Source organism: Brienomyrus brachyistius, chromosome 18 (genome assembly GCF_023856365.1).
Source record: "Brienomyrus brachyistius isolate T26 chromosome 18, BBRACH_0.4, whole genome shotgun sequence".
Taxonomy (NCBI): Eukaryota; Metazoa; Chordata; class Actinopteri; order Osteoglossiformes; family Mormyridae; genus Brienomyrus; species Brienomyrus brachyistius.
The window spans coordinates 13,183,353-13,207,623 of NC_064550.1; the positions used below are offsets into that span (position 1 = coordinate 13,183,353).

At 44.0% G+C, this 24,271-nt stretch overlaps 2 protein-coding genes across 6 annotated transcripts; both read left to right on the plus strand.

Annotated features, from left to right (window-relative positions):
• Positions 1-316: 316 nt before the first annotated feature.
• On the plus strand, positions 317-16,607 carry LOC125712808 (cullin-5-like). Its single transcript, XM_048983270.1, has 19 exons — positions 317-417; positions 5,994-6,103; positions 6,367-6,466; positions 6,864-7,040; positions 7,725-7,866; positions 8,181-8,326; positions 8,616-8,696; positions 9,366-9,459; positions 9,744-9,874; positions 10,610-10,717; positions 10,854-10,918; positions 11,146-11,278; positions 11,652-11,783; positions 11,882-12,005; positions 12,095-12,270; positions 12,512-12,673; positions 12,784-12,902; positions 13,041-13,164; positions 13,256-16,607. The coding sequence occupies exons 1-19, from the start codon at positions 394-396 to the stop codon at positions 13,448-13,450; spliced, it is 2,343 nt and encodes a 780-aa protein (XP_048839227.1). The 5' UTR covers positions 317-393; the 3' UTR covers positions 13,451-16,607.
• A 317-nt stretch (positions 16,608-16,924) lies between these two features.
• Positions 16,925-23,045, plus strand: LOC125712815 (DCN1-like protein 5). Of its 5 annotated transcripts, none has more exons than XM_048983286.1 (11): positions 16,925-16,998; positions 18,391-18,436; positions 18,686-18,729; positions 19,020-19,128; positions 19,358-19,449; positions 19,993-20,063; positions 20,432-20,523; positions 20,713-20,821; positions 20,917-21,021; positions 21,210-21,312; positions 21,801-23,045. In XM_048983286.1, the coding sequence occupies exons 4-11, from the start codon at positions 19,058-19,060 to the stop codon at positions 21,854-21,856; spliced, it is 699 nt and encodes a 232-aa protein (XP_048839243.1). In that variant the 5' UTR covers positions 16,925-16,998; positions 18,391-18,436; positions 18,686-18,729; positions 19,020-19,057; the 3' UTR covers positions 21,857-23,045. The 5 variants fall into 5 exon arrangements, with proteins under 5 accessions (XP_048839243.1, XP_048839245.1, XP_048839244.1 ...); XM_048983285.1 differs by lacking the exon at positions 16,925-16,998 and adding an exon at positions 17,098-17,286; XM_048983284.1 differs by lacking the exon at positions 16,925-16,998 and adding an exon at positions 17,098-17,267.
• The last annotated feature ends 1,226 nt before the right edge of the window (positions 23,046-24,271 follow it).

Genomic DNA, 24,271 nt, shown 5'->3' on the forward strand with positions numbered 1-24,271 from the left:
GTAATGGATCAAAATGTAGTCAAACATAAATATGTAACCTCCGCTGAATCATAAAATATTCATTTGACTCGATACTCTGATTTGTACATTCACCTTGCGTAGCGGTTAAATGATATGCCTGCTGTAAATTACAGCTGAAATTTCATGCGTTTTGTTTACTGCCATGTACTAATCTACATATATCAATAGTAGATTTATTAGCACACCTTTGGTAGTTTACTACTGTAATCAGTAGACCAGTTCAGTTTCACTAATCGTACATATTTGTAATGAAATTTCAATTAAGGCTCTAGATGTATGTGGTTTCCGCTACATCAGTTATTAAAATCCCATTGCCTGGTTAAATGCCTTGCAAATCTCGCGAGATTTCGCGAGGGGATAAGTTTAAGGAACATGGCGACGTCTAATTTGTTAAAGGTAAGAGGTACATCATCTCTATATTGGCAGCGTTTTATGATTGTCATGTCATAATAATGGTTCACTGGTTGGGTTAAAAAAACACATCTTTTGCAAGAGCGTGGCATTTCAGAATGAGGTATGGGCTCAAAAGTTTGAATAGGTTATTAAAATAAACAGTATTATGTGTATCATCTGTTAAAGTATTAACAATGCTGGGCTGCCTTGATTACGATAACAGATTTTTCACATAGGGATTATTTGGGAAATACTAAGTATTAATGCGAGCTATCTATTTTAAACCGTTTGCTCGCGGGTGGATGACAGCACAGTCACTCGTCCGTTCTCAGGTGAAGTTCCTGTTGCCAGGACAGAATTAAACATCTTACCACTTTACTGATGAATGTGAGACGAACGCTTCTGAAATTATATATGCAGATCCAGGAAACATACCTTGTGTACGTTACTCACTCCCCAGTATTAGTGATTTCGGGTTTCTGCACGATCAAAGGAGGAAACGATTATGCCGCATACTGTTTGGAGAGTCTCCACTTACAGAGATATAGTGTAGGTTTCCTGATCGCTCTTGGAAATGCCAGCGTTATGGGAACGGGAAGTTTTACAGAAGAAGGGAGTATATTATGGTCGCAAAATAATAAAAGGACATTTCTCAGTGCTGATGGGAGGATTGTCAGGTTATCTGACGCATCGGGAGTTTGGGACGATTACTAAGAAAGTCGTGTTAACTGCACCTCGGCTAACTCGCAGTTTGAAAAGGGTGAGCAACAGTCGTGGGGCTGTAAGATTGTTATGTCTGAAGCACTTTCAGTTTGCCGTCTCATCTTTGTTACCAGAACTTTCTATTTAAGTAACTGAAACGTTCCTTTATGGATTTCTGTGGCTTTTGAATGATGAATCTCTGTCTGGTTTGTGGTTCAGTTCCCAAGGCTGTTTGACGTGTTTTTCAGTACCTGCTGGTTATTATGGGATAATTGGCGTTGGTACATGATGCAATCATTTTCTGACTTTATTAGTTCAAGGAGTACAGCATATTACTAGCAATGAAAAGGTTGCGGGTTCAAATCCTAGGGAGCACACACAATTTGTAAACTGTCCCTCTACTGTAAGCCACTTTGAATAAAAACGTCAGGAAAATAAACTGCCAGAGGCTATTTTGATGTTTTTCTGTCTTTGTGAGGGGCTAGAACTGATGTTTTTCCCACATTTTGGATCTTACAGCAAGGCAGCCGGGAAGTCACAGAGAATTCACATCTCCCGCTGTCATTAAGCCTTTCGCTGCCCCCAGTGGAACTTGCGAAGTGATACATGTTGGATAACTTCCTCTGCTGGGAAACTGCATCAGCCTTATTACGCTCAAATCCTTCTGAGCAGAGTATGCTAATACTTCACATTTTATAAATTGTAAATGCAGTATTGAGAATATATAGTTGATAACCCTTGCATATTGCCCAGAGCTGCAGCTGCTTAGTATGACTGGTAAGATCAAAGTCACCTTCTCTTCAGTTGTGCAAATGCATTATGAAATTAGGAAATGAGGTGATGTTAAGCATGTCCTTTGATCCCAAGGGTCTATTGTTACTTCTGCTCTCACATTTCTGTTCAGTTTTACAGCTCTGGTGTTATCTAAGAAACTCAACATAATGACTGCTTTTCTCAGCCATAAAACAGCAGAGAGGCCTGTCTTGGATTCACAACTTCAGAGGTTCACTGACAGGTTAATTTCCGGAGCTATAATGCCTGGGTAGTTAAAATATCAGGTTTACTTGTCAAATGCAACCAAAGACTTGCTCATGAATTATATATTAGAATGGAATAGATTGGATTAGATATACTTTATTGATCCCAGTGGGAAGTTCTTGTCCGTACAGCAGCCGACAAGGTGCATGGACGATACACATCGTGCAAACAACTACAATGAAAGCAAATTAAAACGTGCCCAGGAACACAAACAGAATCCTGAAAAACAGAATATTATGGAATATGAAGGGGAAAATAAATAAGCAAAACAAACAAACATATTGATAGATATAATAATAGTAATAATAATAATAATTATAATAATTATTATTTTTATTATTATAGGGCAGGGTTGGCCTAATCATTAGGGGCGTGCACTTGTAATCCAAAGATTGCTGGTTCAAATCCCTGACCAACAAAGTACCACTGAGGTACCTTGAACAAGGTACCACCCCCAAGCTCTGCTCCCCGGGTACTGAATTAGCTGCCCCCTGCTATGTCACTATGTCACATATGGGTTAAATGTAGAAAACACATTTCATTGTTGTGCTCTAAACTAATCACTTCACAATAAGCAAAAACAACAATAAAAATTAATGGATGGTATATGTGATTTTGTTATGTATACAGTATGCATAATGACAATAAAGAATTATATTCTATTCTATGTTCAGGGGGTGGGGAGTGGCACATTAGGAGGGGTTGTTTTGTGCTCCACGATGGAGCCCCCTGGAGCAGACAGGCAGCATTGTTGATAATGGTGTCCAATTTTGCCTGCATTCTCTCCTCTGCTGCTGCCCACAGTGAGTCCAGGGTCAGTCCTGTGATGGAACTGGCCTTCCTGATGAGTTTGGTGTCGCTTCCCCTGTAGGCCATAGACTAGAAAAGCATACTGGCCACCATGGACTGATACTCTCCAGCTTGCTACAGACCTCCTCAGAAAGCAGAGTCTGTGGTATCTGCTTTGCTTAAGTGGGCGAAGGCTCAGTGGATCATGTGCATCAGAGCATCATCCACACCTGTGTGTGCCTGGTAGGCAAACCGCAGAGGATCCTGGTGGTCTGTTACCAGGGGTCAAAGCTGGTTCAGTACCAGCTTCTTAAAGGTCTTCATAATGCACTATATAGATAAACATGTCAGGACACCTGGCCATTACACCTACAGGACTGGTGACTTCCCATTCTAAATGCATAGGTATCAATATGGAGTTGGTCCCCCATTGCAGCTATAACAGCTGCCACCCTTCTGGGAAGGCTGTCCACAAGATTTGAATTGTCTGTCTGAAATGCATACCAAGATATTTTGGACAATTATATACTTACGACTCTGTGGGAGCAGTTTGGGGAAGGAAGGCCCTTTTCTGTTCCAGCATGACTGTGCCCCAGTACACAAAGCAAGGTCCATAAAGACATGGTTGAGTGAGTTTAGGGTGGAAGAACTTGACTGCCCTTTACAAATAGCCCTGACCTCAACCCCATCGAACACCTTTGACATGAACTAATGTAGATTGTGACCCAGGCCTTCATGCCAACATCAGTACCTGACCTCACAAATGCTCTTCTGAACGAATGGGCAAAAATTCCTACAGACGCACTCAAAAATGTTGTGGAAAGCCTTCCCAAGAGAATGGCAGCTGTTATAGCTGCAAAGGTGGGACCAACTCCACACTGATGCCTATGGATTTAAAATGGGATGTCATGAAAGTTCCTGTAGGTGTAATGGACAGGTGTCCCAATACTTTTGTCCATGTAGTGTATGTGAAGTAAGAGCAACTGGTCTGAAGTCTTTAAGGGAGCTGATACACCTGTTCTTTGGAGAGACTATGCAGGATATCTTTCAGAGTTGGGGAACCTTCTGCAGACTCAGAGGGAGGGAGAACTGCTACTATAAGACCCTGCAGAGCTGGCTGGCACATCTTCAGCATCTTGGGGCTGATTCCATCAGGCCCTGCAGCCTTACATTTGTGAAGTTTCCTCAGCTCTTTCCTCACCTGGTCAGCAGAGAGAGACATGTGTTGTGTGGTGTGGGAGTGGAGACCTTGGGTTTTGTGTCTTTTGGTTCTTTTCCATTGACATGCAGTACAGGAACCAAGCCGCACCTGAGCTGTACCGGGAACAGAGAAGAGTTACGGCACAGTTCCAGCTCACGTCGGTTTTTCACTGCAGAATGGTTGGCTCAGTAATAGCATTTCCAACTTTGGAGAGCGACAGTAACGTAAAACCAAAGAGATGTTTATTAACTACTCACTCAGTGTACATCACAATTTGCTATGTGCTAATTTACACTAGCACGTCTGTGAGAATTGCTGTCTTGCATTAGTATGAAATGCTCTCGGAATTAGGATTTTCTTGCGTCAGTTTGCATCACGAATCTATTCTGTTCAGCTGTTCCTTAGTACAGTCAGTCCTGCTATAACGCATGATATCACACTGCAAATCTGTTCTAATGTGTATTAGTACCCAAGTGCAATACAACTTGGAATTGCATTTGTATTTGTGCGACTTTAAGTCGGAGACAAAAGCACTATGCAGTCTACGTCATATGGTCTTAGTGAGAAACACTGCTAGCACGCAAAAACAACTATCCAAGTAAATAATTGTGACGTCTGATTTGTGATCGAATCATTCTTTTGAACTTTAAGTGAAATTGAACTGGTTTACAAATCTAAAAGAATCAATCTTCTTGTACATCCGTGCATTGCAGTCACAGTATTCGTTTTTAAAAATCGAAAAATATCTGACAGATTATAAAAACACAGTAATGTTTTTTAATTCACTTACATTTGCTTTACTTACACTGTAGCCATGTTTCCTTCAGTATTTCTCTGCATACCATAATCTGTTGTATTTGTGCTGTGTGCACACTCGACCATACGGTGCCTGTGGCCCACTACTCCCGACTAGATGGAACTCTATGTTCATAAAAGGGCTTAAGGTAAAGTAAACGAAGAGCACCATCTAATGGGGTCAAAAAAATACAGTAAATGTTTCATGAAGCGTCGTTTTGGCTGTCAGTACTGCCAACTTTTGGCAATCGACATGTTAGCGAGTTTCGCACGTCTGGTTGAAGTGGTTATTAGGCAATTCTCCTGAGACTCGTAAGACACATAGGAGATGTTTATGAATATGATTTTTTTTTTATGTATTACTATCATTTCTGATTACATAATTGGCCGCTGGTACTCTTTTTCTCTGACAGCGTATCTGAGTATTATTTGATTATTTTTGTTTAGTGTAAGTTATTACATTTTGGAGTTGCATTTCCCTAACCCAATTTTTCAGATTGGATATGTGTATTTTAGTACTCGAAGGTTTGTCAGGAACGCATTAGTTGCATTGTAGCAGGATTGACTGTACGTCTTTTAAGTAGGTAGTTGCCGATTTTCAAATTCTGAGCTATCGGTATTGCATCAGTACATCACAATGTAAGATACTACTAATAATGAATAACGTATAAAATATGCCTTTTTTTCCTTCAGATAATCCATACGCAGAACATCCCTATCTTCATGCATTTTGACCAATCAGATGGTATCGCAACCAGCTTGGTTTGGCCCTGCCAGTAAGCAGGCCCATGTCGGCACAGTTACGGCTCGGTTCATGCTGGCAGTGGCCAAGCACCATTTGATGGGGAAGTCACAGGGAGGTGTGGCATGGAATGGGGGGAATGGGAGGGCTTGGACCCCCCCTCAGCCGGGACACTGAGGCTGGTCGTATTCCGGGAGGGCTGGACCGGCTTCTGAGCCTCACTGCCTTATTTTTTGTTCATAGTAATGCAAGTTATCCTTGCATTACTATTGTGGGATATAACTTAACCTTCTCCTGTCTCCACGCCATTAGAACAAAGGCTCCCTCCAATTTGATGACAAGTGGGATTTGATGCGTCCCATCGTTCTGAAGCTCGTTCGCCAAGAAACGGTCACCAAGCAGCAGTGGTTCGATCTGTTTTCGTGAGTACAAGCCCTCTCCTCCATCTTGGTGTTGAAAACAAGGCTCTTTCTCTGATATTGTGCACCAAATCCAAGGTTCAAAGCTGTGTGTCCCTACAAGTTTTATTACTTAGGTTCATAAACAGTAATGAACAAGCTCGAATCGCTTCAGTACTCCTGAGGCTTCTCTGCTTGTTGTGGTGCTGACATGTCACATCTGATCTCTTCCCTTTATCTGTTTATTCCATGTGTTGTCCTGTCATTGCTGGCCTGTGCACGCTTAGGGATGTCCACGCTGTTTGTCTGTGGGATGACAAAGGGCCGGCTAAGATCCACCAAGCTCTGAAAGAAGACATCTTAGACTTCATTAAGCAGACACAGGTGGTGAGTGAACCGCCACTTCTGGGCATCTGTGAGTGAAGCCGTGGGGTGTCCCTGTACCCTGAGGAGCAGAACCGGTAGTCAGTTCAAGTTTCAGTCCAGCTGTGTGGGCTATCTGTGAGTCTAGCTGTGTGAACAGTTAGACGGAATGTTATTCAGATAAAGGACATTACGGCTGCAATTTCTGTGGTTTTATGAATGTTTTGCGTTCCTTCCTCTCTTGACCATCTTGTTTTCTGAGACCTCCAACACAATCCCTACCTTCATATACACTGAACTACATTAAGTTGAGAATCACTTGGAGTAAAAAAAAATTTTTACCTGCAAAAAAAAAAAAAAACATTCTACCTGCATTGTAAAATGTGCCTGATCACTGATTGGCTGTGCTGCCTTCCCGCAGAGAGTGCTGAGTCAGCAGGATGATCCCGCCCTCCTCCAGGCCTACATCGCAGAGTGGCGTAAGTTCTTCACTCAGTGCAACATCCTGCCCAAGCCCTTCTGCCAGCTGGAGATCACCTTGATGGGCAAGCAGGGCAGCAACAAGAAGTCCAGTGTGGAGGACAGCATCGTCAGGAAGGTGAGAAGGAGAAGGAGGAGGAGGAGGAGAAGGAAATGGAGCAGAGACACAGTAGATAAAATCACAGTTCTAAGTGTTTTGGTACTTTTGTAAGATCTTTGCTTAAAAACTCCAGGATGAAGGGTTCAAATCTACCTCCACCTGTGTGTGTATGTGTGTCTGTGTCTGTGGACATGCATGTATTACATTGTGGAGACCAAAGGTCCCACCAATGTGATAAAATCCTGGTATTTTGATGTTATGAGGACCATTTGTTTCAGTCCCTACAAGGGGAAATTCTAAATTTTGTAAAAATCTGTGACTGCAATCGAAAAGCTAAAAATGCCAAAAGTCTTATATTTTGTTTGTTTATTTATGGTTAAGGTTAGGGCTGGGCAGGGGGTAAGGCTGTCATTGCTGGGATTAGGGGTTTTCCCATAGAAATGAATGGACAGACCCCACAAACCTATGGATTCAAACGTGTGTGTGTATGAGGAAGTGTGCGTGAGAGTGAGAGAGAGAGTTCTTTCAAAATTTTCTTCTTTTCACTCGGGTCCAAAGACAACTTCAAGTCAAGAAAAGTTCTGTGTTCTGGTCTAGCTATGGGATGATGACTTCATACAGGCGTTCATGGAGGTTTCATCCCAGTTTCATGCTGAGCTTTAATCAACCTACCTCTGGATCGTCCATCCCCCATCCCTGCAGCTCATGTTAGACACATGGAACGAGTCCATCTTTTCCAACATCAAGAGCCGCCTGCAGGACAGCGCCATGAAGCTGGTGCACGCTGAGCGGCTGGGCGAGGCCTTCGATTCCCAGCTGGTCATCGGTGTCCGTGAGTCCTACGGTAAGGGGATGCTCATCCTCATTGCTACATTTAGGCAGCGATGATCGATCTGTATTGATGTCTATTAGTCTGGAATGTAACCGAATCTTTGGAGAAGGTACAGTGAGAGTGATTCATGATGATTACCTCAAGCTGTATGCTTAGGGAATTTGTACAATGATTTAGCAAAAAGTCTGTCTGTATATTTGAAATTGTGTGTTACGGTAACTGCTATGCCACCTGCTGTCAGGTTTTGGGAAGTACAGTTTTTGTGCTGCGGAGCATTTCAGCCCAATGTCCTGTTCCTCATCTGCCTCCTCATCCCTTATTTATAGTGAACCTCTGCTCCAGTCCTGAAGACAAGTTGCAGATCTACAGGGAGAACTTTGAAAAGGCCTACTTGAACTCCACCGAGAGGTTCTACAAGACACAAGCGGCATCCTATCTGCAGCAGAACGGAGTCCAGAATTACATGAAATACGTGAGTTTGGACTTGACTCTGCACAGCAACGAGTCCCTTCTACCAGGTGGTGATAAAGGCTCTAGAATTCATTAAGCATAGTTCTCCTGTCGGTACGCATGAGGCACAGTGCATTCCTGTAGGGCAGTGTTTCCCAATCCGGTCCTCAGGGACCCATAGACAATCCAGTCCACGTTTTTACTTCCACTGAGCTGCCTGTCCTGGAGGGAGCAAAAACATGAACCGAATGTAGGTCCCCGAGGACCGGACCGGGAAACACTGCTGTAGTGAGTTTCCATGTGTTTTTCAGGTGGATGCTAAGCTCCAGGAAGAGGAGAAGCGGGCACTTCGATATCTGGAGACTAGACGGGACTGTAACTCTGTACAAGCTGTGGGTACAGTTTGAGCAGACAAACCGATTCTGCCGGATAACAGCTAGATTTTAGGGTAGTTAGTGGTAGAATGTTTGGAATGGAAACTGTACTCCATGTAACGGAGTATAGAGACCAAACTATGTGCTTTGCTTGTATATACATTTTTTTGTATATTTATATGAAGATACAGTACTGGGCAAAGTCTCAGACAGTCTAAGAAAAGTACATGATTTTCATGTTGGTGTAAAAGTCTTACATGTCAGTAAAAGTCTATCAGCTTTTTCAAACCCTCTCCTAAAGTCACCCCAGTGTTTGTAGCAACCATTCAATACACTTGCATATCTTTTTCACTCAACCGCTACCCCACTCCATGCAGCTAATCAATATCTGACTGATGTTTTAAACTAATGGAATTATTAAGTGAGCTGATTGTGAAATGAGATGAATGAATGGAACGGCTGAGTCGCCCCTGAGGAGAGGTTTGGGAACTGAAGCGATGTTCATCTAGCCGTCCAACTAGATATCAGTAACTTTGGAGAACAGAAGATATTCTTCTTAGTTTTTGTTGCGTTACTCTTAATTTGCACATGTTCATTTACTGCCTAGATAAATAGCCCAAAATGTTTCCTTTTACTACCCAAGACTTTTGCACAGTACAGTATATTTTTATCTTTGCCCCCTCTGAGCTCCTGGACTGCTGCGTGAATGTTCTCTTGTCATCGTTCAAAGAAACGATCCTGGTCGAGTGTGCAGGGATGATCCAACGGAATGAGACTGACAGTGAGTACAACCACTGACTGAAACGTGGAATTGATGCCTCCCAAGGTCCACATTGATTTGGTTCGTTCGTTCCACTTTGTTTGAGATGTGAATATGGACATGAGGATATCTATTTAGCATCCATCTGCCTGTATAACCCTTTGACTTGTTTGGTTGATGTGAACTCTAGATTGTTGTGGTCTATTGATTGTCAATGAAATGACTTGTGCAGTTTGCTTTTTTTATCCTTAGGTGAATATTCTCCTGCTGATCTTGCTCTCTATGTGTGTTATCTGCATACTCAGAGCTTCACCTCATGTTCTCACTCATGGACAAGGTGCCCAATGGTGTGGAGCCCATGTTGAAGGACCTAGAGGAGCACATCATGAGCGCTGGGCTGGCAGACATGGTGGCAGCTGCTGAGACCATCACCAGCGTGAGTGAGCTCTACTTAGGCGAAGGCCACAGCAAGCGGGCACTTTGAAAATTCATCTTGAGCTTCCTGCCAGACTCGGTGCTCGAGGTTTTAAATTATCAGCTGGATATTTTTAAGCCTTTGGCAGAATGGCATAGAGCCGTGGCCAAGGGCTAATTGACACAGAGCGAGGAGTGTGGGTCATTTTTACAGCTGCTGTGGGCTGGGTGACTTCTGGTAAAGCTGGACAGGTATAGCAGTCTAGAGGAACAACTCTGCACTCTCGATACTGGGATGAATGTGTGATTGTTTAATCTTTGTTGTGTTATTGGCCTGTTTTAGTGTCTTCTTTATTATTATTATTTTTTTAGAGAAGCTTTGCCAAAGAATTTTAAATAATGTAGAAACACAACACAAAACTGACAAGATCAGTCATGAACATGGACATAAATGCACTTCCCCACTATTCCCAGTGTCATGGAATAGTATCTTCTGCTTGTCTGCTCTGTGTCCCTGTTACTGGTGTCCATGGTTACCTGTCCAACTTGTGACATCAGGGTGTCCCTCTTCTAGAAGGATAGTTCTAGACATTTGTATTTGACCTCCTTAAAGTGAATTTCTCGACGTTTTCATCCCTCATGTCTAACTGAGTCAGTCCTATTTGCTTGTGTTGTCCTGTTTCTGTAGATACTCTGTGATGACTGAGCCTCTTGATGTCCTTATGTTTCTGATCCCTCCTTCCCTCCCCCCACCCAGGACTCTGAGAAGTACGTGGAACAGCTCCTCACGCTGTTCAAGCGCTTCAGCAGACTGGTGAAGGAAGCCTTCCGGGACGACCCGCACTTCCTGACAGCTAGGGACAAAGTGAGCCCGGCTCCGGCTGCGTGTATGTGACGTCCCTGCCTGCAGTGTGGCAGCCGTCAGAAGGAAAGCAGAAGTTCAATGACGGCGACGTGGCTACGGTGCCTGAGACTGACTGCGATGCTGTCTGTATTTTCAGGCGTATAAGGCAGTGGTGAACGATGCCACCATATTTAAGCTGGAGCTCCCACTGAAACAGAAAGGGTAACAGTCAACTCATCAGCACAGCTATGTCACCATTACTCGCATGTCTCTGATGTTCTTGTTTTGGTGGAAGTCACAATTTCTTGTTTTTCTGTGTTATGTGACTTGATATTTCTCAGCGGTTGCTTCTCGGTTTTTTCCGGTGCCTTGCTGTGACCCCCTGTGAGGCCTGCTGACCCATGGGTCCTCTCCCCACCCCCCACCCCCCTCATACACACATGGTGCAGGGGAGTGCTGAAGTCGCAGCCGGAATCAAAGTGTCCTGAGTTGCTGGCAAACTATTGCGACATGCTGCTGAGGAAGACGCCACTCAGCAAGAAGCTAGCATCTGAAGAGATTGAGGCCAAGCTCAAGGAGGTGGTGAGTAGGAATGCACATCCTGCTGGTCTCTCATTTACTGACAAAAGGTGCTGATTACTCTGAAGTGGTCCATCCCTCCACTGACTTTGAGGGATATATGTGCTGTAGGGCGTCTCTATAGTGATGGGTAAATGAAGCTTCATGAACCATTTGCTGTATTTTCTGACCCCACGAGAAGGTGCTCTCTGTTCATAATAGATCTCAAATCATGTCCCAAAAGCAAACCAAGAGCGCCATCTAGTGGGGTCAAAAAATACAGCAAGTGGTTCATGAAGCTTCATTTGCCCATTACTGCTTCTTTATGAATTTTGTTGTCTTTGCTGCTGAAATGCTTCAAGAACAATAGTGTTTTTTTTAATCCAATTTTGGCCAGTTGTTGGTGCTGAAATATGTCCAGAACAAGGACGTCTTCATGCGGTATCATAAAGCCCATCTCACTCGCCGTCTGATCCTGGACATCTCAGCAGACAGTGATATTGAGGAGAACATGGTGGAGTGGCTCAGGGTACAAGCCTTCCTTTCTCTGTAAAAATTCTTACCTGCTTACTATTCAGCGTAATTAAGCTGTTTGGATATGGTTATGTGCACTTCATGTCTGTGCAGGAAGTGGGCATGCCAGCAGACTACGTCAACAAGCTGGCTAGAATGTTTCAGGACATCAAGGTTTCTGAAGACTTGAATCAGTCCTTTAAGGAGATGCATAAACACAACAAGCTGGCCCTGCCAGGTGACTTCCTGCTTTCTGACAATAACCTGATTGTCCAGCAGAAGAGCCAAGCATCTTCTCAGTGTTTGTGTTATGGGCACCCCTTGCAGCCGACTCTGCGAACATCAAGATCCTGAATGCAGGTGCCTGGTCACGTAGCTCAGAGAAGGTATCCGTGTCATTGCCAACTGAACTAGAAGACCTCATTCCAGAAGCAGAGGAGTTTTACAAGAAGAACCACAGTGGCAGGAAGCTGCACTGGAACCACCTCATGTCCAATGGCATTGTGAGTGGCATCCTCTGTTGGCAGGGAGGTGGTCAATAAGGACATTTTTAGTTGAGATGATTATCCTTCACATTTTAGTGCCATTCTAATCCTTATTTACTTTGAGAAACAGAATTATTTCAAAGAAAACGAAAAACACTGGAAGCAAATGTGGGTCTTACCCAATCCTGGCTGGGTGTACTTAATAAAGAGGCCACTTAGTGTGCTTCCTCTGTTCCACTAAATTTTTATATTCTTGCAGATCACCTTCAAGAATGAAGTGGGTCAGTATGACTTGGAGGTCACCACCTTCCAGCTGGCTGTGCTCTTTGCTTGGAACCAAAGGCCCAAGGAAAGGATCAGCTTCGAGAACCTCAAGCTGGCCACGGAGCTGCCTGATGCAGAGCTACGCAGGACACTCTGGGTAAGGTTGTGGTGGTGGAGGCCTGGGGTGTGTAACCAGTGGTACAGCAAGAACTGAGTAACGGGAGCTTATAGAATTGTTTGGCAGATGTTCTTTGTCTACACCCATAGTCTCTGGTAGCCTTCCCCAAGCTGAAGCGCCAGGTACTGTCCTACGAGCCCCTAGTTGCCTCTCCGAAAGACTTTTCCGATGCCACGCTCTTCCACGTCAACCAGGACTTCTCTTTGATGTAAGTATCTCCTCCTGTTGCTGATCTATGAAATGAGTGAGATGCAGAGGCTACACACGTTCCAATCATTCCCGACCACTTCCTTGTGCCAAAGTGAAGGAAAGCCACTAACGGAGCATGTGCGACTTCACTCCCCAGAAAAAATGGCAAAGCCCAGAAGCGGGGGAAGATCAACCTGATTGGCCGGCTGCAGCTCACGACAGACCGGATGCGGGAAGAGGAAAATGAGGGTATCGTCCAGCTGAGGATCCTGAGGACACAGGTAGGTCACTGACCATCAGGCGGGTGCCCCAGTCCCACCTGTGACTCAGATGAAAACCCTGACCAGTCATGTTCCCGCCCTACTATTGCAGGAAGCCATCATCCAGATTATGAAGATGCGCAAGAAAACCAACAATGCCCAGCTCCAGACTGAGCTAGTGGAGATCCTGAAGAACATGTTCTTGCCACAGAAGAAGATGATCAAGGAGCAGATTGAGTGGTTGATTGATCATAAGTACATTCAGCGGGATGAGACGGACATCAACACCTTTTTTTACGTGGCGTAGTGTTGGTAATGATGAGGGTGATGATGGAGAGGATGTAGACGGCCATGATGTCCGGTGGGACTCTCAAACAGAGGCATTTCGACTGTGGCTTTTGCAGTGTGTCTGGGACTGCTGATATGTTTGCATCCCTGAATTACCCGAGAAAATAGTGATAAAGTAAAAGTCTGAGGACTGTTTTGCAATGGATTAGTCCGTGTGCAAGGCTAACCTCTGCTTTACCTGCCTGGCTGTGCTATCTGTGGGCCATGGTATACGCAAATGGTTACCAGGAAGACTCCACTGCATCGATCTGTCCCCAATATAGACCTTGGAACACTGCAGAATGAACACTAAATTCTCCATCCCACTCACAGTTCTGCACACCTACGCCCTCCCGACAGTCCTGGGCCATTTTGTTAGGTTTTTTGTTTTCCTGTGCTGGACTTGCTGAAGACATTTGATGACTGTATATGCAGCCTAGTTGCAGTACTTGTTACTGATTTTGAGAACTCCCCTCCAGTGGGGGGGGGGGGTAGTCTCCTGTACTGCTTTTTTTTTGTATACCCACTCATCCTGTATAGGAGATAATCAGGGATGGGATGTTTATAGGTGCAGTGGTTAGCACTGTTGCCTCACACCTCTGGGACCCGGGTTCGAGTCTCTGCCTGGGTTACGTGTGTGGAGTTTGCATGTTCTCCCCATGTCGTCGTGGGGTTTCCACCGGGTACTCCGGTTTCCCCCCACAGTCCAAAAACATGCTGAGGCTAATTGGAGTTGCTAAATTGCCCGTAGGTGTGCATGTGTGAGTGGATGGTGTGTGAGTGTGCCCTGCGATGGGCTGGCCCCCCATTGTTGGTTGTTCCCTGCCTCGTGCCCATTGCTTCCGGGATAGGCTCCGGACCCCCCACGACCCAGTAGGATAAGGGGTTTGTAAAATGGATGGATGGATGGGATGTTTCTACAGAACTGTGATTCAAAGGATTTCATGGAAGGGGAACCAGTTTGATAAGTGCAATGACTCTGCCTACTTTGACCCAACTTGCAGCCAGTAGTCAGTGGCTGTGTGATTTGGAAGCCTCCTTAAATGCCTCTGCTCTGTCAATGTTATGCGGATGTTGAATGAACGTTTGCTTCAGATCAAGGTCCTGGGAATGTCAGGGTGTGAGCTGGGGGCAGACAGAGCTTAGTTAGTTTAAAATATAGCTGAGTTGCAGAAAATCTGCATTCCTCACCCAGTTAGCTGACTGTGGTTGGTTAAGTGTGGTTTCTAAACACCAATTTTCTAGTCTTCAGTTACACTACAGATTGTTTTTTTGGATGGTGGGTGCTGGTAAAACAGTCATTAGGTTCTAAGATTTGATCAGTTATTGGTCATTGGGGCCACATGTGTGTCTGTGCCACATGTATGTGTTTTGGTTACACTCATGGTTTCTCTAAATATTCTGTTGAACTTCACTTTTCTCTCGGAGAAATTTGGAAGGACTCAGGGCCAGGAAAAACACTAATGCGCTGGAAACTAATGCGAGTTTTAGTCTCGTCTCCTGGGAAAGGGCTGGTGTAAGACCCCTGTGAAAAATGTGTTTCTTGTTTTGTTCAAACTTTATAAAATTCAGAAATGTCAAAAAATTGTTTGCAGCACTATGAACAATGATGGTTTAGTTCTGTATATACACTATATAGCCAGAAGTATGCAGATACCAGCTTGTCCAGCATCTCTTTCCAAAACAAAGGGTATTAATATGAAGTTGGTCCATCCCTTGTTGCTATATAGCCTGCACTCTTTCCAATAGATGCTGTAACATTGCTGGTGGGATTTGCTGCCATTCAGGTTAGGTATTGATGCTGGGTGATCAGGTCCCTGTCTTTGAGCCTGCATGGCCCCCACTTCTCAGCTGAACTTGCTCCCAGATGTTTCCATTTTGCTTGTGGCTGAAATTGTACAAGCTGACTGAAGGTGCCTATGTGGGTGTCACAATGAAAGTCGTTAATCTCTTCTGCATGAGCACCAAGTGTTTGTTGCCGGATATGGTATGATTGTGCTTCTGCAGTAGTGTCAGCAGTGGATGTGGTGTAATTAACTATTGGTTAATTAATGTCCACGTACTTTTGAACGTATAGTGAGTTTGATAATGAATCGCACTGGAAAACTCGAGTGTAATGCCAAATACTACCACTAGTTGGCTGTCATAGATTACCAGCACAAGCAGCTTGTATCTGCACCATTCTACACGAAAGCAGGGGCCACTGCAAATATATAGTAGGTCAGCTTTACATTTTTCTGGGGAAAAAGAAGCACGGTTCCGATTGCAGGAAAATGGCTACAACCATGAATTATGCATTTATTTTGGTTTGCAAAGAATAGCTAGGAAGAGCTAGACATTTTAGTAGCTCAGATCTCAGCTCAGGAGAACATCTTTGGCATGATTCAGAACTCAGAAATAGAGCAATTCACGGCTGTCTTTGGAAGCAGGTCTTACTGACATTTCAAAGTTGAATTGGAGTATATAACCACTAGCTTTATACCAGAATTAACAGAAGTCTTCCGCAATATGCAGGAGAAGTCAGTATGGTCAAAGTTGCACCAATATACTATTAAAACACATTTCTGACTACATGTGGATTTTTGTTGAATAGTGCGCATGCTGTGTAAGGAGTGTTTGCTGTAATTCTCCCCTCCATTAGTTACCTGAACCAGCCCTGCTGGTAATGATCTAAACCAGTGTTTCTCAACCCCGTCCGCAGGGACCCCCACGCTTTCCACCTTTATGCTCCCTTCCAGCTCCCAGCCAATCAGGAACAGGTGCACTGGGAGCTGGGAGGGAGCGAAAAATGTGGACTGTCTGGGGGGGGGTCCCCAAGGACTCAGTTGAGAAAACACTGGTGTAAACAATCCACTCCTACGGTTTAGAAGCTTGTGTCGCTTTTGGGTGTATGTGAAAGAAAGAGCAGGTTTCAGTCATAATCCCTTCCTTAAAGCTTGAAGACATTGAACCAAATAAATTACTCCAGTGTTCAGTTCTGCTGAAATTGGGTTGTTCCGCACTCTTTTGACATTCTTTTGTCACTACTCACTGGTCTGAAATTGTTGGAATCACTTTGTGCATTAGTGCCCCCCTTGGGGTACTGGTGGGTGTAAATGATATGCACTTGATTAAAGATTTTGTCTGTGTAATATAAATTCTTTGTTTCGTGTCCTGTCCGAACATCCTAGCAAGTATGAACCTGAAAAGCACTCCGATTTTACATAATCGTTATCTTAAAATTTTGATCGTCTCGGAGCCACTAGCTATCGCGTCAATAAGGTTAAATAAAGGGGGTATTTCTTTAAAAATGCATTTACTTGTGCTTTCAGCTTTTCATGTAACCTTATTAAATTAAATATAAATTGGTTTAAACTTCAGCCTGTGGAGATACATGACGACCAACCTTTCCTATTGAAGTGGTTCGCCGTTACATAGACGGAGTGACGTAACGCCAAACCAGTGCGTCGCATTTCAACACCTGGGACGGACCACTTTCACAAATGGGAAGTAGTACTTCGAATATAACGCAGTGCAGCACTCTGTAATGTGTGTATTTTATTATTCGAAGCTAAGTATATTATATTGTATATGCTTTTTAAAATACAAAAGTAGCTTTCTGTTGTATTTGGCTTTTGTGCGTCAATAAAAAATTCCGTGACACCCCTCTGGCGGTGACACGGTACCGCCCGAGCGGCTCCTGCCCCGGAAGATGGGAGTTCGCAGTGCCGGTGTGATAAAGTACCAGTTATTGACATCCTTGCCGGTGGACAGGCTTCACATTTCGGGCGTAGGAGACGGCTTGTTGAAATTTCAAGGTTTGGATCACTAGCACGGGTACATCTCTGCATGTGGCGGCAGCGCAGCAGCAGCGATTCAGTCGCGTCAGGTTATTTATCTCAGCTCAGTTACTTTGTAGCTACCAGAGTTAGGGACCCCGATGTGCTGCACATATGCGGCTAGCTACCATGTAGCCATCACCGGCTGGTTAAGTCCGTATTTAAGTTCTGGCGTCTCTGGTGTGGAGACCCCCCGACGCCGGTAGAGTGATCGTGTTCACCCTGGGTAAATGCAGCCAATCTTGATGGCAACCCGGTTAATGGGTCAGCCGGACTGTTGACTCGTCGACTGCTGGCTCAACACATAACAAAGAAACTGGGTAACCAGCTTGGTAACAACCACAGCACCCAGTGCAGGTCGATGTCTTTAAATAAAGAAAACGAACCCGGCGCCGTGGAATTGCTATTGCGCTTGCTGTCCGTAATCCAGCTGTCTGGGTTTTCTGCATGAGGTCTGACCTAAACCCTGCTGCCTTAGGAGACTGCATCGATGTCGCTTTATTAACTAACCAGTACGAGTCCAATAGGCGTACAGCGTGTAATCGGACTGGCCCTGCAGTCCATATGAGGCACGTACATTATCGCTGTCTGCTGCCGAGAGTCGTGTCACTTTCTGGTGGCGCAGTTGTATTTCGATACTGAAAGGAGAAAATAAAATAAGTCAGAGGACCGTCTGTCATCTGCATTTCTGGTTACTCTGTGTCAAACGTGCTTTGGCGCTGATAGTCAATAATAATCAAGGATCCCTCGTTTTATCCGACGTACAGCCAACACTTGACAGACAAGTCTCCCACGAAATGGTTCTCATGAGTCAAAGCAGTATAACAAACCTAGTCAATACTGCTGTACTGTTTTCTCTGGTATTCCTTATGCGCTTATTGCAGAGGGCATGATCGGTGTTGTACGTTTGTAACTGACTTTTATTTTGTTTCTGGGAATGTTACTGCCGTCCGTAGTGTATTTTCCATTCTGCGACAAACTGACAATTGTTTATAGGCACCTCTGATTCTGCTGTCATCGAAAGTCCAAATAATATGTACAACAGATAAAAACGACTCTGTTTTCCTGAAAAGGTTCTTGTTTTCTGTTGCTCCTCATGCAGTGAAGTGACTGTCAGTACTGCTTGCCATCAGTCTCTGGATAGCCCGGTAAGGAACCATCCTGCTTAGTGTCTATAGCAGAAAACCTTGGTTAATAGTAACTTTTATAAAAGATTGGGATAGAAGTGGTTGCTCTTCTCCTGAATTATGTAAGCCATGTTCAAGGCTGTTTGTACCTGACTAGTGTTGCTCTCTCTCTCTCTCTCTCTCTCTCTCTCTCTCTCTCTCTCTCTCTCTCTCTCTCTCTCCCCCCCCCCCCCCCTTCCTCCCCTGTGTGTGTGTGTGTGTGTGTAATAGAGGATCTGAATGGACAAGAGGACTAGAAATTTATAGGAATCCAGGTATCCCTTTTTGAAGATCATGTCATATTGTGTTTTAGATAGATATAACTTGTCTAAATCATCTCCCATCCAATGCGTACTCAGAAGTCTCAGTTGTAGAGAAGTAAAAGTAGATTCCTTGCATTTAAACTAATGGTGCCAATTGAGGGTCATCCAATATGGCTGCCAGATCCTCCAGTGTTTTTGAGCTCCTTCCCCTCTGGAGGGGACAGAGGAGCTGGTTCTGACCTGACTCTACCCTCATACCCCCTCCCCCCCACCACCACCACCACCACCACCATCACTTCTAGGCCAAGGTAGACCAGACAGACCCAGTGCCGACTCCAGTATGCCAGTTAAAAAAAAGAGAAAGTCGTCCGGCTCCGATGATTCCAGCCTCAGGAAGTGCAGAATTACCAAGTGAGTGTCACTGCTGTTATTTATACTGCTGCAAGTAAGATAGGTTTGACTGGCGCAAACCCAGAGTGATTTGCACACCTTGTAATTTTACCAATTTGCTAAACTCTTTAGACGGTTTACTGAAGCAGTGGAGCCGTTCTTGTGAGCTAAGTTCTAAGGTTGTCAGTTAAAGGGGAAGTCCGAGTGGCGTGACGCTGGTGTCACTCTGTTCTCTGTTTCTATCATGCAGTTTTTGTAGGACATCTGCTCCCGGTAGGTTGATCAGTCCTGAAGACCACTTTTCCAGCAAGAAGTGCCTTTCCTGGTTTTATGAGTATGCAGGTATGTGTGTGTATAAGGGGGAAACTGGGTAGACTCAAGTGCTAATTATGAGCCCACGTCAGATTGTAAAACAAACATCTAAAAAAAAACCACCCAGTTATGCAGGTTTATGAACCAAAGTTATCAGACACAATGTGCTTATTTGGGGCCGTATCCTGCCAGAACATGTTCTGAGATCTCTCTGTTTTTATTTACAAAATAGAATCAAATAAGAATGTGTTTTATTTTGCAGACCTATTTTCATGCAATTTCATATTCTGTATCAGCTTCAATTTATTAAAATCCACGGCTTGTTTTCAGGACTGTGTTTTGTACGCCTTCCGGGACCTGCACCCACCTCATCATCTCTGTACTCTCATACGCCCTTTGTGTACTGGCACCTGCTCATTAACGAATTACGCACTGGACGCTCGCCTCTAGCATTTAATTGATGCGTTCGCTCTCCTCTCCTTAATGTTTTGGTGCAGTATTGGAGCCCCCCCCCGCACTTCTCTCCCCTTCATTTTACTGTTGTACAGGCTGGTAAGATTGTCATGTTTTCAGCCCCAGATGAGGTTGTTGGACCAGAAGGCATGGAGAAGTTCTGCGAGGACATTGGAGTCGAGCCCGAAAACGTGAGCATCCCCCTAAGACTCCTGACTTTTGCTATATGTCTGAATACATTTTGTAAACTCCAAAATGGCATTACTTACAGATATTTTGTAACTTATGATTGGTCTTTACTATAGAGGTTTGTGCTTTGAATGATTCTATACCATACAGAATACTTATTGGTTAGACTTTCAGGGTAGCTGACGTATTTGGTTTCATCCTGTCTGCCTCATTCATTGTTGCAATTAAGCATATTTAGTATGGGGAACTAGCTTGTACCCAGCTGCTTATTATATATAGTCCAGGTAGTGTTATCTTGTGGGACTTTTGCATTATTCTACATTCATGTAAATATGTGTTTCTAACCTAACTTTGATTCTGTGTTCTGCAGATTGTTATGTTAGTCTTAGCCTGGAAACTCGATGCACTAAACATGGGTTTTTTCACTAAAGAGGAATGGATGAAGGGAATGACATCATTACAGTAAGAGATTCTGCCTCTGCTTCCCCGCAGAAGCTGCTGAACTTTTATCCTATGATTGATATCCTGCTCTCATTTGTATGCTTTTTACATTCTATAGATTTGGGATTTTGCTGCACCTGTCAGGATAAAGCACTGTTTTACTGTTGTCTTTGAATATTTGCTGCCATAACCCCCCTCCCCCCCATGCAGATGCGACAGCAACGAGCGTTTGCAGGAAAAGCTTGACTACTTGAGGTCGCAGCTCAATGACACGGCCGCATTTAAGAACATCTACAGATACGCCTTTGATTTTGCCAGGGTGAGGTCCCGATCGGCATGTACTCCACTCTGCTTCTCGTGTTTTTCTTTATCTTCTCTGGCTCCTTTATCCATTGCTTCTCTCTCACTCTCCAGGATAAAGACCTGCGCAGTCTTGATATGGACACGGCCAAATCCATGCTAGCTTTGCTCCTGGGCCGCACTTGGCCGCTGTTCCCAGTTTTTCACCAGTTTTTGGAGGTTTGTTTTGAGTCCCTCTCCCCGACACACAAACAGATGCTCAGTCCCACCCTCATGTAATTTGTTTGCTTTCGTTGCTGTTTTTCCCATCTGGTTGTACCCCCCCCCCCCCCCCGCCATTATCTTTGCTTCTAGATACTAACTAGTGTTTGACTTCCTGGTCTTGTGTTTTTTTTCCCCTCTTTCAGCAATCCAGGTACAAAGTGATGAATAAGGACCAATGGTACAACGTCTTAGAATTCAGCAGGACTGTCCAGGCAGATCTTAGTAACTATGATGAAGATGGAGCTTGTGAGTCTGCGTGTTGCGTGGCTGTATGTAGTGATGACCAAATGAAGCTTCATGAACCACTTGTTGTATTTTGTAACCCCACTAGATGGTGCTGTTTGTTCAAATAGGGCTCAGAGCAAAACCCAAAATAAGCCAAGAGCTCCATCTAGTGGGATCAAAAAAAATACACCAAGTAGTTCAAAAGGGGTTTTTGTCCATCACTAGCTGTGTGTAACAGTGTGCTGCAATTTACCAGCATTTATGAGCATCTGTTTGTGTATTTCCTCTTCTAATTCCTTTCTCCATAACTACTGAAGGTGTATTTTACTCACCTGCATGCTGTGTGAATGGATGCACCCATTAGTCAGCCTTGCTGCCTCCATATTCTCTGCTGATTTGTGGGGAAAAAAAACCCATAAATGTCTATTGGAGATGTCTGCAATGAAGCAGATGCCCTGGGTGTGGTGAATGCTCCCATAACTGGTTCCTCCTCCTCCTCACCACCCCAGGGCCGGTGCTGTTGGATGAGTTTGTTGAATGGCAGAAGGTCCGACCTGCATTGTAGCAGCGAGGGCTGATGAAAATGACGCACAGCGTGGGAGTCGGGGGTGCCCTTCCTCACTCCTGCAAGGACTGCTGTTACATCCCACCAGACACCTCAATCTTTGCCCCCAAAAGACTGCATCAGGCTTGTATATCCACATGGGGGCGCTGTCTTAGTTGGACCCTGTCTGGGGCCGTGATTACAAAACCAGTGTTGGAACATCATTTGGGCATTGTATTTTGCTTTAGTTGATTTTAGTCTCATCTTTGTTCATATAATGTTTTTTTTTGGAAATGGGAGTAAAGAATGGACTTTGCTAGCTTTGGGATTGTGACTTGGCGTTGTAATGCAGTCTAATGTTTAAGAGGTCAGCTGTCAGTGTTTTTGTTTTTTGTTTCCCCCCCCGGGGTGGTGGCATGGGGAATGGACCCTCTGTACAGTCTAGTGGACCTGCTGTGGGCCACGTGCCAAACTGCGTTTACCATGTTTTATAATGCTGGGAAGCATTTACCTGTGGGCAGTGAGGCGACTGCTCCCTAAACTCCTATGTTATTTCTTCCTGTTACCTTGGAGTGACCCCAATTGCTTATAGACCTCTAAGTTACACTGATGACCGCTGTTATCTCCTGGGTATTCAATCTGTGATTATATTATTGTGTTGGGTGTGACCATTCTTTTGCTTGTGTATTTGACCCAGGGGATGAAATACTTGATAGATTTTTAAAAATATGTTCATTTTTCCTTCCTCATTTCCTCTGGTATGGTAATAAATGAACTACCAACAGAGACGCAAGGTGGAACCCTTCCACATCTGTGTAATCTGTTAATTCATGCTTGATTGCCTTGTTAATTTGTCAATCAAGGTCTAATTTAGGCCAAGCTGTCAAGAAGGTGATGGGGGGTAACTGATGAACAAATGGTAATAATTTGTAAATCAGGTTAGGAGACAGACCTGTGGTTATTTACGTGCCCAAAATGATGGTAACAATTCTCAGATGACGCAAAATTGCCCAATTTTAGTACAGATTCAAAAATATGTCAATTGTTATAAGGTAGTTTTGCTAGGAAGATAAAGATAGTGTAATTACAGTACCTTATAGTATGATGATTCATTTAAATTTTACTTATTACAGTTGTATTATTTGTAATATACAGCATGTATTTGTGGTCCGGTGGTACAAGCCATTAAAAGTTTCTACTGTTTATGCCATTTTTTTCCACGATTTTAATTTTCCACCATTATCGGTAATGTATTCGAAAAGTTCTGGCTTCCGTGTGTTTTTATTGCATACCGCGGTTTCTCCCCGCAGGCTAATTTCGTTCATTTTTGCGTCTCGATTTCCCGTGGAGTGATTTTGCGTGTGAGCGCGTCTGCCCTGAGATGGACTTGTATCTCGTCCAGTGTGTATTCCAGCCTTGTGCCCTATGATGTCTGGCAAGGGATCCAAGCCACGCGACGTTAACTGAGATAAGTGGTTAGAAGATAGATTGATAGATATTCAGTATTTCGCTTGTCGTCCACAAGACGGAGACAACGTGGTGCTACGCGAATATAACATGAAATTTGAAAGAAAAAAAACGTTTGCAGCTGTATGTGTCATTATGTTTTTATTATACATTTGAATTAGTCTTTTTATGGCGTGATATTTACCGGGAACTGCCCAGGTTTATTTCCTTATCAAAATAGGGTGAAACAATGTGTAAAACATATTAATGGTGTAATGCACACGAATCCAAATCCTGGAGCATTCGTGTGTAGGAAATCGCGGGGGTAAGCACACAGTAACGCTACAGGTAATAATCTGGTAATTTAATGATTAAATCAAGGTGAATGAGTTAAAATCGGTGCACGTTGAATGCCAGGATTACGTTATTGCGCTACTGAATGCATAAATAATGGAACAAACGTTGCTTGCTTATTAAGCATATCATTTTATGGCTGTACCGGGACTTTGGGCTCCCCGATGCGCTCCCCGGCTCGTTGTCAATCGGCGCGGCATTAACATACCACGTTGTCATAAACATCTGGACGTGTTACCGTCACTTTTCACTCTCTCTTATTATAAATGTATAATGTCGTTGCACTAATCACCCCTTGCACAGTCATTTATAGGGCTTCACGTTTTATTTAAAGACCATTGTTTGTTTAAAGACCATGGTTTGTCACGGAATAGGATTGGCCTCTTTAAATAATCCAAGACAAATGTTTTTAGTTTACTCTTACAAAATTGTCATCATACAGTTGTTCTCGGCTGGACTAGCTGGGTTGAAACATAAATGGTAGGTAGAAGGGAATTTTACTTTTCTTCTTTGGGAAGGAACTTGTGATTATTCCATGCAAATTATACATGAAGGCCAAAAGCAGCGCGATTGATTGATGGGTTGTCTGAGTTTCGGTAGCACCACGTCGTCTTGCTGTAGGGGAAGATTACTGTA

Coding starts and splice junctions, on each gene's coding strand:
- LOC125712808 (XM_048983270.1), top strand. CDS start 394: ATGGCGACGTCTAATTTGTTAAAG. Junction 9,875..10,609: donor CTGCTGAGACCATCACCAGC/GTGAGTGAGCTC, acceptor CCCCCCACCCAG/GACTCTGAGAAGTACGTGGA. Junction 11,279..11,651: donor AGGCCAAGCTCAAGGAGGTG/GTGAGTAGGAAT, acceptor AATTTTGGCCAG/TTGTTGGTGCTGAAATATGT.
- LOC125712815 (XM_048983286.1), top strand. CDS start 19,058: ATGCCAGTTAAAAAAAAGAGAAAGTCGTCCGGCTCCGATGATTCCAGC. Junction 19,129..19,357: donor AGGAAGTGCAGAATTACCAA/GTGAGTGTCACT, acceptor TCTATCATGCAG/TTTTTGTAGGACATCTGCTC. Junction 19,450..19,992: donor CTGGTTTTATGAGTATGCAG/GTATGTGTGTGT, acceptor TCATGTTTTCAG/CCCCAGATGAGGTTGTTGGA.